This window comes from Caloenas nicobarica, chromosome 3 (assembly GCF_036013445.1).
Source record: "Caloenas nicobarica isolate bCalNic1 chromosome 3, bCalNic1.hap1, whole genome shotgun sequence".
Taxonomy (NCBI): Eukaryota; Metazoa; Chordata; class Aves; order Columbiformes; family Columbidae; genus Caloenas; species Caloenas nicobarica.
In genome coordinates this window covers 64083487-64095807 of record NC_088247.1, presented here as the reverse complement: position 1 = coordinate 64095807, position 12321 = coordinate 64083487, and the positions used below count along the sequence as shown (strand labels likewise).

The 12321-nt window shown below is 42.5% G+C and overlaps 1 protein-coding gene across 3 annotated transcripts in view; it reads right to left on the bottom strand.

Annotated features, from left to right (window-relative positions):
- Window positions 1-12321, bottom strand: part of PHACTR2 (phosphatase and actin regulator 2) — a 141553-nt gene that overhangs the window by 12341 nt on the left and 116891 nt on the right. For all 3 annotated transcript variants that reach the window (XM_065631191.1, XM_065631192.1, XM_065631193.1), the window contains 3 exons: window positions 11371-11573; window positions 9310-9466; window positions 7067-7122 (listed from right to left, as the gene is read on the bottom strand). In XM_065631191.1, the coding sequence (XP_065487263.1) occupies window positions 7067-7122; window positions 9310-9466; window positions 11371-11573 (416 nt within the window). The remainder of the gene's footprint in view (window positions 1-7066; window positions 7123-9309; window positions 9467-11370; window positions 11574-12321) is intronic.

The window sequence follows — 12321 nt, the reverse complement described above, 5'->3', positions numbered from 1 at the left end:
TGAGACTGGAATGTCCTTTTAACAAATTTCTATGCTAACCAAACTTGATTTCTTGAGTGCCAGTGAAAATCACACTTACAAAGGCATGCTCATACAGGCTCAGAAGTTTTTTAAATCAATGTACATTTTGAAGAATATTATATGCCCTTTCAGTCCACCTCTGATGGTAATATGCAAAATTAACTTTGCTGTGGCTGAAATATCCCACCTGAGATACCCATAAAATTGTGATCCTCCTCCACATTGCACTTCAAGGCTAACTATAAACTTAAAGGAATGAATTTATCTATTGTGGATACAGCCAACCTGTACAGATGTAGAAGCAGTTTTAAATTCTGACATAGACGGATTTGCCCTGTCTGCTATGGCCAGCCTGCTGTGATAGTATAAGCAACCTGGCTGCAGAGGACCTTCTGTGTCATGACTGATACACTGGAGGCAACACTATGACAGGTCATCTCGTGGTACTTGCAGATTTCCTTTGCTGACTCAAAGGCTCTCATGTAAGAAGAATACAAGAGAAAGAGGAACAAATTATAAAAAAAGAAAAAGAAGAAAGTTACAGTAGGAAAAAGGCAATGCCAGTCCAAGACCTGCTCTGTGATAAGAGCCAACATCAACCCCAGGTTTCCATTGGCAAGATGCAATTGCACAGTCTTGCTGCCAGGATTAGGTTGGCTCTAGTGTTGATGGTGATTCTACTGAGATACTGAAATGTGAATGTAATTTATGGTTTATTAATAGTTTTTCTTTTAAATGGTGAAGAAATGGATGGCCTGTTTCCATAGGGGAACAGTAAACTGACTAAAACTGAAGAACAGAGTTAAAAATTTATCTACATTTAAAAAAAATTTATTAACATATATAACAATAAACAAGTTGGGTGCACTTCAGGACTTAGGACTTCAAATGAGAACTCTTCTTATTACATCTTCACCTAACAAAATTAAAAGCTCTCTAGCTTTTAAGCAATCTGGACATCCATAAATCCACAGGTCTGGATGGGATGCACCCGCGGGTGCTGAGGGAGCTGGCTGAAGTCATTGCTGGACCGCTCTCCATCATCTTTGCCAAGTCTTGGGAAACGGGAGAGGTGCCTGAGGACTGGAGGAAAGCAAATGTCACTCTGGTCTTCAAAAAGGGCAAGAAGGAGGACCCGGTCAGCCTCACCTCCATCCCTGGAAAGGTAATGGAATAACTTATCCTTGGCACCATCTCAAGGCATATCAAGGATAAGAAGGTCATTAGGGGCAGTCAACATGGCTTCACCAAGGGAAGTCGTGCTTAACCAACCTCATAGCCTTTTATGAGGACAGAACCAGGTGGATAGATAATGGCAAAGCAGTGGACGTGGTCTATCTTGATTTCAGTAAAGCATTTGACACAGCCTCCCACAGCATCCTTGCTGCTAAACTGAGGAACTGTGGTCTGGATGATCGGGTAGTGAGGTGGACTGTGAACTGGCTGAAGGAAAGAAGCCAGAGAGTTGTGGTCAATGGGGCAGAGTCTAGTTGCAGGCCTGTATCTAGTGGAGTCCCTAAAGGGTCAGTACTGGGACCAGTACTAATCAATATATTCATCAATGACTTGGATGAGGGAATAGAGTGCACTATCAGCAAGTTTGCTGATGACACCAAGCTGGGAGGAGTGGCTGACACACCAGAGGGCTGTGCTGCCATCCAGCGAGATCTGGACAGGCTGGAGAGTTGGGCAGCGAAAAATTTAATGAAATATAACAAGGGAAAGTGCAGAGTCTTGCATCTGGGCAGGAACAACCCCAGGTTCCAGTATAGGTTGGGGAATGACCTGTTAGAGAGCAGTGTAGGGGAAAGGGACCTGGGGGTCCTGGTGGACAGCAGGATGACCATGAGCCAGCACTGTGCCCTTGTGGCCAAGAAGGCCAATGGCATCCTGGGGTGTATTAGAAGGGGGGTGGTTAGAAGGTCGAGAGAGGTTCTCCTTCCCCTCTACTCTGCCCTGGTGAGACGGCATCTGGAATATTGTGTCCAGTTCTGGGCCCCTCAGTTTCAGAAGGACAGGGAACTGCTGGAGAGAGTCCAGCGCAGGGCCATGAAGATGATGAAGGGAATGGACCATCTCCCTTATGAGGAAAGGCTGAGGGAGCTGGGTCTCTTTAGTTTGGAGAAGAGGAGACTGAGGGGAGACCTCATTAATGTTTATAAATATATAAAGGGTGGGTGTCACAAGGATGGAGCCAGGCTCTTCTCGGTGACAACCAATGATAAGACAAGGGACAATGGGTACAAACTGGAACACAGGAGGTTCCACTTAAATATGAGAAGAAACTTCTTCACAGTGAGGGAGCCAGAACACTGGAACAGGCTGCCCAGGGAGGTTGTGGATTCTCCTTCTCTGGAGACATTCAAAACCCGCCTGGACACCTTCTTGTGTAACCTCACCTAGGTGTTCCTGCTCCGGCAGGCGGATTGGACTAGATGATCTTTCGAGATCCCTTCCAATCCCTAACATTCTGTGATTCTATTTTAGGACAGGTAAATAATCTGTAGGCTTTTGTTTAAACATACTGTCTTTGAAATCAATAGACATAGTAACTGAGGTAATGAAACACAAACTATTAATTTGGGGTTCCATTCACCTGAGAATTATCTGATATAAAAATTTTGTTCCGTCATGAACTCAGTTACTTAAATCTCCAAAATTCTTCAGCAGCAGAGAGAGCAGAAAAAATGCAGCTGGATATACACATCACTGTACCGTCTTTTCCATCATTTAGTTTGTAAAATACATTCTTCATTATTCATATCTTGACATTTCTTTGCTACCTAAACCACCGAATCACTGAAGAAGCAGCAATAAGATGCTTATCTAAGAAACAGGGGCTCACACTGCTTAATTCATACCTTAAGAAACAACTACCAACAGCACGTAAAATGCTGTTTTTCTATATTTTGGAGGAGGATAAACTAACTCAAAATGTTGATCTGGGCATTTAGAAAGGTCGAAGGTTAGCTGCCTGTCCCAAGCTGTGAAGCTGCCTCTCTGTGGGCTGTGGACCCAGAACGCGGATGGCTGCATGAAGGGATGGCTGGACACAAGAGTCCACCCAGAAACGGGAGATGAGCAGGGCCATCATCTGAGCCGCTGGGCAGAGGGTCCAGGCAGGTCCTGAAACAGGCCGTCAAAGAGAGCTGGAAGCCCACCTTTCAGAGAATAACACCAACAGGAGGCACCAGGAGGTTCCTTCACTCCTGGGCAAAGCAGGTGGGCATCGAACCCGTGGGGGAACAGAAAGTCTTCAGCATAAGAGGTCAGGGTGCAGGATGTGGTTTATATATTCAAGTTGAGTTTTATTCAAGGTGTAAAACTCAAGAACTAAAGGAAAGGAACTGAAAGCTGGTGGCTGCTGCTAACATGTTAAATCTGCTGTCTGGCAAACAGCCCTCCATCTGTGGCACTCATTTGTATCTAAAGCACCTACTTCTCACTTCAGCCTGCTGGGCAGAGCATTGCTTTGAGCTTGGTGCTAGAGAAGCACTGCCTTGATACAAACTCCTAACAGTAACACCTACCATGTATTTTTCAACTTTTAATGTGAAAGTTTTGAAACTTGCCATATTGACTTAAGAAGATGTGTGGTGCTAAAAATCATGGATCTGGTGCTCCTGCTGCCTTCAGGTGGTATGGAAAATTCCAGTTGGAGGACCATGTTTCAGCTGCAGATATGAACTGACTTGCTTGCCCAAACAGGAACACATTAATGCACAGGAATACACTTCTGACTGCTTTCCACCTTAAAAGCAGATCTAATCTGCGTGATGTGGAGAAAGAAAATATAAACACAGTGTTCCCAGCTGCAAGTCCCTTCCTCAGACGTCCTGCTGCTGCTCTACTGGCAAAGGATCAGCCCAGCGAGTGTCCTTTGCTTGCGGGAGTCTCCAGTTAGATCCCAGCAAAATTATGGTTTCCCTCCTTCCCTGCCTGCAGCTTCTGGGAGGTCAAATGGGGATTTGACTCCAAACTGAAACAATTTGTTTAGCAGCACTTATCATGGCCTTCAAGTTAAATGATCCACCAGTCAGAGCTGAATGAGCAGCTTCTCTGGCATCTATACATTATTGCTCCTACAACTTGCCATAATTGAATCTGGTCACCTTCTGTTCTGTGGGACATTTGTTTTCTAGCAGAAGGGGAAAAGAGAGAAATTGTTCTGCCTGAGGACTGCTCCATTCTTGACCGGAGTGTAAAACCAAACTTTCCATTGTGTCCCTGTGGGATTAGCTATGTTTAGACTTCTCTGTGGGCCAAAGCGGTTGCCTCTTGCAGTGCTCTGGAACACACAAAGCAGTTCCTCTTTTCCAGTTTTACAAGAAAGACAACCATTAATATTCCTTAACTAGCATCAAGAGCTAAACTCTTGTTTTCTACAAAGCCAGTACTGGCAGGCATGCAGGTACACAGTACAAGAAGTTGACTGTCCCCTACAAATACAGGAAAAATTACAGTTATCTTAATCCGAAATTCCTGGAAGAATAAAAAGTTTCTTTGCCATAATGCAATACTACAAATATTACTGGCTCAAAGCCAGTACACAAGAAACCTGTCTATTAAAAACACAGGGCTTTATCTGCTCCTGCAAGTGGACTCTTGAGTATCGTAACTTTGTTTTAGTGTGGGAAGACTCAGAAGTCAAATTGTTTTCATAGAAATCTGCCTGCAATGTCTTGCAATCGTATTCAGTCACAGGATTTTCAGTAACTGGTTTGTCTGAAAATATTATCAAAACAAAACTTCTCGCGAGACAGATTTCCTCAGTAACTGGAAATAACAAAAAAAGAAAAAACAGACTTTTTCTGAACCTCTTAAAAGATTTGAGCTGAACTTAATCTTGAAGTAAACATTTGGACCTTTAACACTTAATGTAACCTCAAAGTCTGGTAAATATTACTCAAAACAATACTTTCCCTTAGCTACAGTTTGCATACATGCAATAATGTAACCCCTTCTCCCCATCCACTGCTTAAAAATGGGAGGAAGGAAGCTTTATGAAAGAAATTCCAACTTATTCACAAAAGCTGCCTACAACAACAAAGGCATTTAAGAGATGTAAACATTTTCAAATGATCCACAGGAAAGGAATGTAATAATTTTTATAAATAATACGAGTGCTTTAGAACTGAGAGGGAACTTGCACCCTGAAAGGGCTCTGAGTCAGACTGTCACCACAAACCCCGGCTTACTTTGGTTCACTTTGCTTTTTACAGATCACTGTCAACTCAAAATATTTTATATCTTGGTGATGAGCAAAAAGCAGTTTGGGATTCTCCGTTCTCATCAATGACTCTCTGATTTTTTGTGATTCGTAATGCTGCCTCCCTGCCTTCATTGCTTGCTCTCCCTTGCCTCTTTAAGGCAGCCCCCAGCAGCAGCAGGGGAGGATGGCTGGAGGTATTGAGTGCACAGCCTGGTCCCCTGCCAAAAGCTTAAAGTAAACAAGCTGAAACAGGAGAAGAAATCTCTTAACTGCTTCCCAGTCTTGAGCTACTTGTTGTAAAATCAGTAAACGGCATAAACAATGGCAAAAGGGATATGAAATACGTCACAGGTTCGCTGCTAGATTAGTTATCTTGAGATTAGTGAGTCAGGGCAGTAAGGAAGCCCAGTTGGTGCTCCCAGCTCAGTGGCTGTATCCTGGTCCACCACAGATGTTTTGGAATTACCTTTCTCACGTAGTCCAGCATGAGCGGTTTGTCATATAAAAAATGTTCATATTTCAAATTTTATCTTTATTTATCTATGCAATCTACAGGTTCAGAAATCACAGTCTTAGAAAGTCTACTCACATTATGTGTTGGACAGGAGTCCCCTGACCCATCTCCTCTACACCATAATGTGTGAACTGTAGCTTCCCTTTTTAATAAGACATGGCACTATTTGGCTTTTGAATGCTTGGACAACAGCAGCAGGATTTCATTAGCATGGGTGGTTCCCTGAAAGCCAACAATGGCTACGTCTCCTTGATTTGCTGGCCTGGGCAGGAGACAGAGTGATCAGTCTGTGGACTTTGTCGGTTTAAATAGCCCATTTTCTTTCGTTCCACCAGGGCTGCACAGATGAACTCCCAACTTTTCTGAATGATAGTTGGAAATAAAGGCATTATACCTGCTCTTTCAGTTACATGAAGCTTGGAAAGTTCTTGTACCTGAAGAATAGAGGAGTTTTTGGGTTTGTTGCTGTGTGAGAAAGGCTGTCGATGTGCATCATCTCCATTTATTTCTTCTACTTAAGCTACTAGCTACGCTTGCAGAAGGAAGACAGGGCTAGAGGAAAAGGGCATGGCAACTGTTACAGTGTAGTTTAGGTAGTAGTAGTTTAGGTAACACACATATTACAAAAAGATTCATACAGGAAGACAAAAATGCCTGTTCTGAAGTGTTTGTCAGCCTATGAACAAAACAAACATAAGTAAATGGGAGAACAGGTATAAAGGGTAAACCACCCAATGTACTTCATTCCTCTGCCCCTGACTATTTGAATTATAGACTTAAATTTTTCAAGAAGGATACTGACAAAGGATTTAATCAATGGGAGGATATTCACTGAGAATGTGTCATGCAAGTTTCAGTACAGAAGATGTCAGAAGTGGATATGACAGCCAGCATGCAGAAGTGGCTGGCATATACCTATTCACTTTCCCCTGAACACTTCACGTTTCCTCTTTCTACTCCACCTTCCAACCTCTGCCCTTTATCACAGCTCTGACTCCTACTGATATTCCCTCTTCCTCCTCATAAAAATTACGCAAAGTTTAACTTCTAAGGGGTATCTACATCATTCCTGGTCTTTGGGACCAGCTTCAAGAACAGGGATTGTGACAAGCAAAATTTGGCATGTTGAATATATCTGATTTTCACAGCTAACATTACAGGTTAGTATATAGATACAGTGTTGGCATGTTACTTTCTAGCACATAATTTCTCCCAGTTATGGCTCTAACACTAAAGCAACAAGGATAGGCTTCCATATGAATACAACATATGTTCACTTTCTAAGTAAATACTAGCTGAAATCTGGATAAAATACTTACGCTTCAGGATATTTCTTTGCTCTAGCTCTTCAGTTGTAGGCCTCTGGCTAAGTCTCCTGTGAGAACAAAGTATGTGACTGATTTAAAACCAGATCCAAAGAACACATTATGACTAGTAATACATTTTAAAAGGTGTTTCTCATATGGCCATGCTATTTTTTGTCAGCAGAGGTATGCACCAACACAGGTAATTTCCAGACACAGTTATAATAACCATGAATGTAACCTCAGTACCAAGTGTCCATTTGTCTTAAAAGAAGTACTATTGCCACTCAAACACATAAATAACTGATACTTGAATAATATTACAGAAGTCGTACCAGCAAATTTAGATTCCTCATTTACAGGTATAATTTTATGAAAGAGTTCATAAACCTTTTCTCAGATATTTTAAATACAAATCCTATTCTTTAAAAACAAGCAAACAAACAAAACAAAAAGCCAAACAAACCAAAACAAAACCCAATATAGGCTGTACATTCCCCACTGATTTGTACGTACGATACAATTGGGAGTTTTAACTGGAACTTAATTTTACTTAGTTACCTGCATATAACAACTGCCATTAAAAGAAAAAAAACCAAACCAACCAAACAAAAACCAACCACAAACCAAACTAAGATACTAATTTTCCGGTTTGTATAGTGGAGAACGTAGTTGATATTGTCTCTATGTTTACTAAACAAGTTCACTTGAGAAAAGGAGCAAGAAAAATTTCAGCCCTACAATTTATTTTGCAGATGTCTTAAAGACAGCAAACCTCACACAGTCACTATGGATGATCTTCAGCCTTGTGAAACCCACGTGATTCAAACCATGCTTGGACTGACAGCTTTGGTGGGCAGGAGCAGCAGGTTTACCACAGGTTACCAGTCCCTGCTGCAGGATGTCCGTGTCCCTGGGACCTGACCTGACCCTGACTGAGCTGTGGGAACAGGTTTCCCACCCGACCTTGACGCTGCTGGGTGCTGACCACCATGCCAGGAGTTTTTAAGCAACTGGTGTCAAACTTGATTGTGATTTCAGGCACGAGTACAACCCTGACAGGCACGGATGTTGTCTCCTGCCACCAAAGCAGAGCTGTGTGGGGAGCATGGAGCTTCCCGGCAGAACTAGCGATGGCCCTGCACAAGGAGCTCAGGATGGGGACTGGAGCAGCTTCTGCAGTTCATCCCCTGAGAGAGCACCAACAAGCAAGGTGTGATCACCAGAGCCGGGATTTGGTCAGGAGAGCAGTGATAACAACCACGCTGCTTTATTAGCAGAAGCAAAATGACCCTTGGGCTCTATAGAATAGATGTATCACTCCTATGGTCAAGGGACAACACAAATGACTTAGCCAGCCACCTAGTTCCTAGAGCAACTCAGCTCATCTTCTAAGTGCTGATGCGGGGATGCCGCACTCTGTAGTGGAACAGTACTGGGGAGTACTCAATATCTGCAAATCTCCAACAAACACAGGACATCCTCCAAATCTATCTGGACAACATTTCTGAGCACAAGAGAAACAAGCACAGGCCTGGGAAAATCCAGACATGTTGTAGTCTGTTCTCAGAGATCATGAAAGCCAAAATTGACATTTATGAGGATTTTTTTTGAAAAAAGCTTGTAAAAATGCAAGTGAAAATTCATCTTTTTTATGCAATGTTTTCGAATCCAGGAAGAGAAAGTAACATATATCCCATAGCAGTTAAACTGCATGAGAAAGATATGCTGCAGAGGTGTGCACAGTAAAACACTAAACACTGACCTACAAAGTCAGCCTCCCTCCATTTCTTTTGCTGGAATCAGCACAAGAATAGTGAAGGAGTTAGAGGAGGATGGGGGGGGCCAGAAGGGAGAAATACGCACAGGCATGCTCTTTGTGTCAGGAAGTACTATTCCGTCCAAGATGGGGATACATAACTGCAAGTCCTTGCTAACCAAGGTGGGAAATACTTGAATGATGACATTGATTATTCTGGAGTCACTCTCATTCTCTTCCTCTTTTTTCTGTCTTTTTTGTTTTTTAATTTTATAAACCAAAGAACCCAAAATCCCAGAAGCTCTCAGATTTGTTTCTTGCAGAACAAAAATTAATTACTGACATTTTAAGGTTCTGTGAGAAACAAAAATGCTGTTTTCTGGGTAGTTGTAGCATGACGACCCTGCACTGCACATCGGGCTGCATTTAAAATGTGAACCCAGTGATTCCCTTCCTCCACCTCCACCCAGTGAAGCCACATTTACTCTGTGACTGATACCTCACTAGCTTCGTTCCAATCTGATGTCTGATTTCCTGCCTCTCCTCTTCAGATGTACGCTGCAAGATGTTTTTGTCTTCTAATTCTTTCTTAGATGGTCTGTTGCCAAGTTTGATAGCAAGAGTATCCCTACGACGAATTTTACTTGCCAAAGTGCCTGAGGAAAGGAGGAGGAGGGTAGATTTCATTCATTCATGCTTAGGTTACAGAAACAAACTCTGAGTAAAAACTTTAATACCTCCCCAAAGCAGCCTTGTTCCCACATGCAGGAGAGGAATTTTAATTAACATCAAAAGAAAAATAGTTTTAGCTCAGTTTAGAACAATAGAAAGCTGAAAGGCTCAGATGAAAAAGCTGCTAGCCAAACTGATAAAGGAGCTTTACAAACATCACTTGTCATCTGTGAAGTGATAGGAGAAAAGTGACAAACCTACATTCAAGTGTCTTTGAAGTCTGATACATTACAGGTTGGTTTATTTGTCTGCTTGGTGTATTTAACAACCTGCTGCTTTTTTCTTTTTTCTTCAGCCTTAAATGGTTTAGTCTCATTCTGTCATAATTTCCCTCATTATTTCAACTTTTTTTTTCAATCTAATACCACTTAGTTCTTGTATAGTGCTTTTCATCTTTAACTGATTTCTTAATTAAACCAAAAATCACAGTTTTGAAAAGCGCCCTGAGTGCTTGTAAAGTAACCTAGGCAGGAACACCCAGGCACTGAAGCAATCTGTTTGTCTATAAAACAGACACAGTAGGGACAAGGGCCATGCAATTTTGCCAGCATTAGCTTCAGCCAGCTGTGGAAGGAAGAGTATTTTTCATAGCCTTTAGTCCTTCCCTTGCATCTTGATATTCTGACTGAGGGGGTTACAGCAGGTCAGCAGGTTTTCACCACACAGGGCAGTTTGGCAAGGCCACAGTCTCCCAGCTCACTTCTCATGATACACTGTGCTGCTGTCTGAATACATGAATTTTTGGTTGCTACCACTTTGGATCATATTCAAACCAAAGGCAGAACCACAGAAGACTTCAGCCTCTTGAGCTAGCTGGCACTTCACCTTCTGCTGCACCAGTGCCCAAGGGAAAAAAAACCAAAACATTTTCCCTCACCCTCCCTTGGTACGCAGCACTTTTGTGTTCAGGCCTTCTTCACTAAGCACAGTGAAATACCTCCTCCTGATCGGCTCCATGCAAGGCTCTGAAGCCATGGTTCAATGGTAATTTTATTCTGACACAAGGCCACCCCACAGGTGGTAGGGGCAGGCTTGCCCTCCTCTCTACCACTGACAGCCTGTAGTTGCCACCTCCTTTGCCCCAGCAAAGGTGCAGCCAGCGGGTGAGCTGGATCTGGGAACTGACTCGATTGCAAGTCAGCTCAACAACAGTCAGTGCTGCAAAACCAAATATGAGCGCTGGCCTAAGAGAAAAAAGGAACAGCTGGGAGCAGGGATTAGGTGGAGAGTGGGCAGGAAAACCCCTTTCAGCAGCAGCAAGGACTCCTGCCAAATTATATCTGGTGATGATACAGCCATCACCCCAGGTGAAATTTCAAAGCTGTAAGCTTGGAGGTAATCCACTGTGATCTGCTCTGTCTACTAAGGTGCTCCAGTGCTTAAAACATCCTGATCAAAGAGGAACAAATGACTTTGAGACAGTGAAGCTGCTGACTGAGGGACTTCCTCTGTCATCTACCACAGCCAGGTAGAGGATCTCTAGTGCAATTCAGTTGAAAGCTACACTGGTGCTTTAAAGGTAGAGGTTCATGACATGGCTGAGCCAAATCAATGGCTCACTGATGCCCTAACGTGGAAGCCTTGTTCTCATGTCCTCATGTTCTCCTGAACCTGCTCCTCTTACCTTCCCAGTAGGTTTCTGGTCATAATTGTCTAGGAAAGGAGAAGCAGAACACTCATTTCTCAGTAACTGGGAAATATTAAATAATCTAAAATCATCCCATGTACCCATACCCTCCTCTCTTTACTTTGACCTAGCATGGGTCAGGCATGCTCACATAATGCAATGTGCAAAAGGTAGCCTGCAACTTCTCAGTGGGATGCTTACTTTCAGCACTTGCATTATCATCATCATCGTCGTCGTCATCATCATCTGTGTACAGTATTGGCCCATCAGAGTCCGAGTCGCTGCTGTGGCTCTCTCTGCTACTTTCACTCTCAGGAGGGGCCGCAGCATCAGAAGCCTCCTCCATCAGTTCAGAGTCTGCCTGGTCAGGCGCCTCCTCTTCTTGGTCTTCTCTGGAAGCCAAGCTGTTAATTCATAAGCAGACATAGTGTGCAAGCAGCACAGAAAACAAATGGGAGACAGACTGTATAAGCAAGTATGAAAATAAAAGTTCTGTTCTTCAAACTAATTTCTCTTTCAAAAAAATATGCATATATAAAACTTATATAAAGTATGTGCATGTGTGTACATATCTGTATATATGTATGTTAGGAAAAAAGATGCAAACAATCTGGAATTATGTGCTGCAAAGCCTGTATAAAGAAAAATCCTAATTATTTTTTGTTTCTTGTGGGAAGCAACCAATAGCACATAAAAGCTACTAAGAAGAGAAAAACAGTTCATAAAGTTGGGAATGCTTTCTGTTCTGGAAGCCTAACTCTATTTATTGTAAATACAGTTTTATTGCTATTGAGTCCAAAATGTTAATGTCCATCACTGATGAGCATGGAAATCAGCAGAAGAGTGGTCTCTGCCCTAGAAGAATCTGTGGTGTGGATGAAGGGTAAGGGCAAGGGGAGAAGGAGCACATGAATGTAACACTGGCACAAACATACCAGCAAAAATTTAAAGGAAAATCTCGAGGCCACTGGCATCTAAACTAAACCTTCTTGGCTTTTTATGAAAGATGCTGGTTCTCATGGCAGGGAAAAAGCAGATAAATAAGCCAGTTTCTTTTTTTGCTGCTGACTATTTTGCTTAGAAAAATGTAATTATCACCTTGCTCTGGACTAGATTTTATAGTATCTGAGACTTAGACAAGCTATTAAGCAG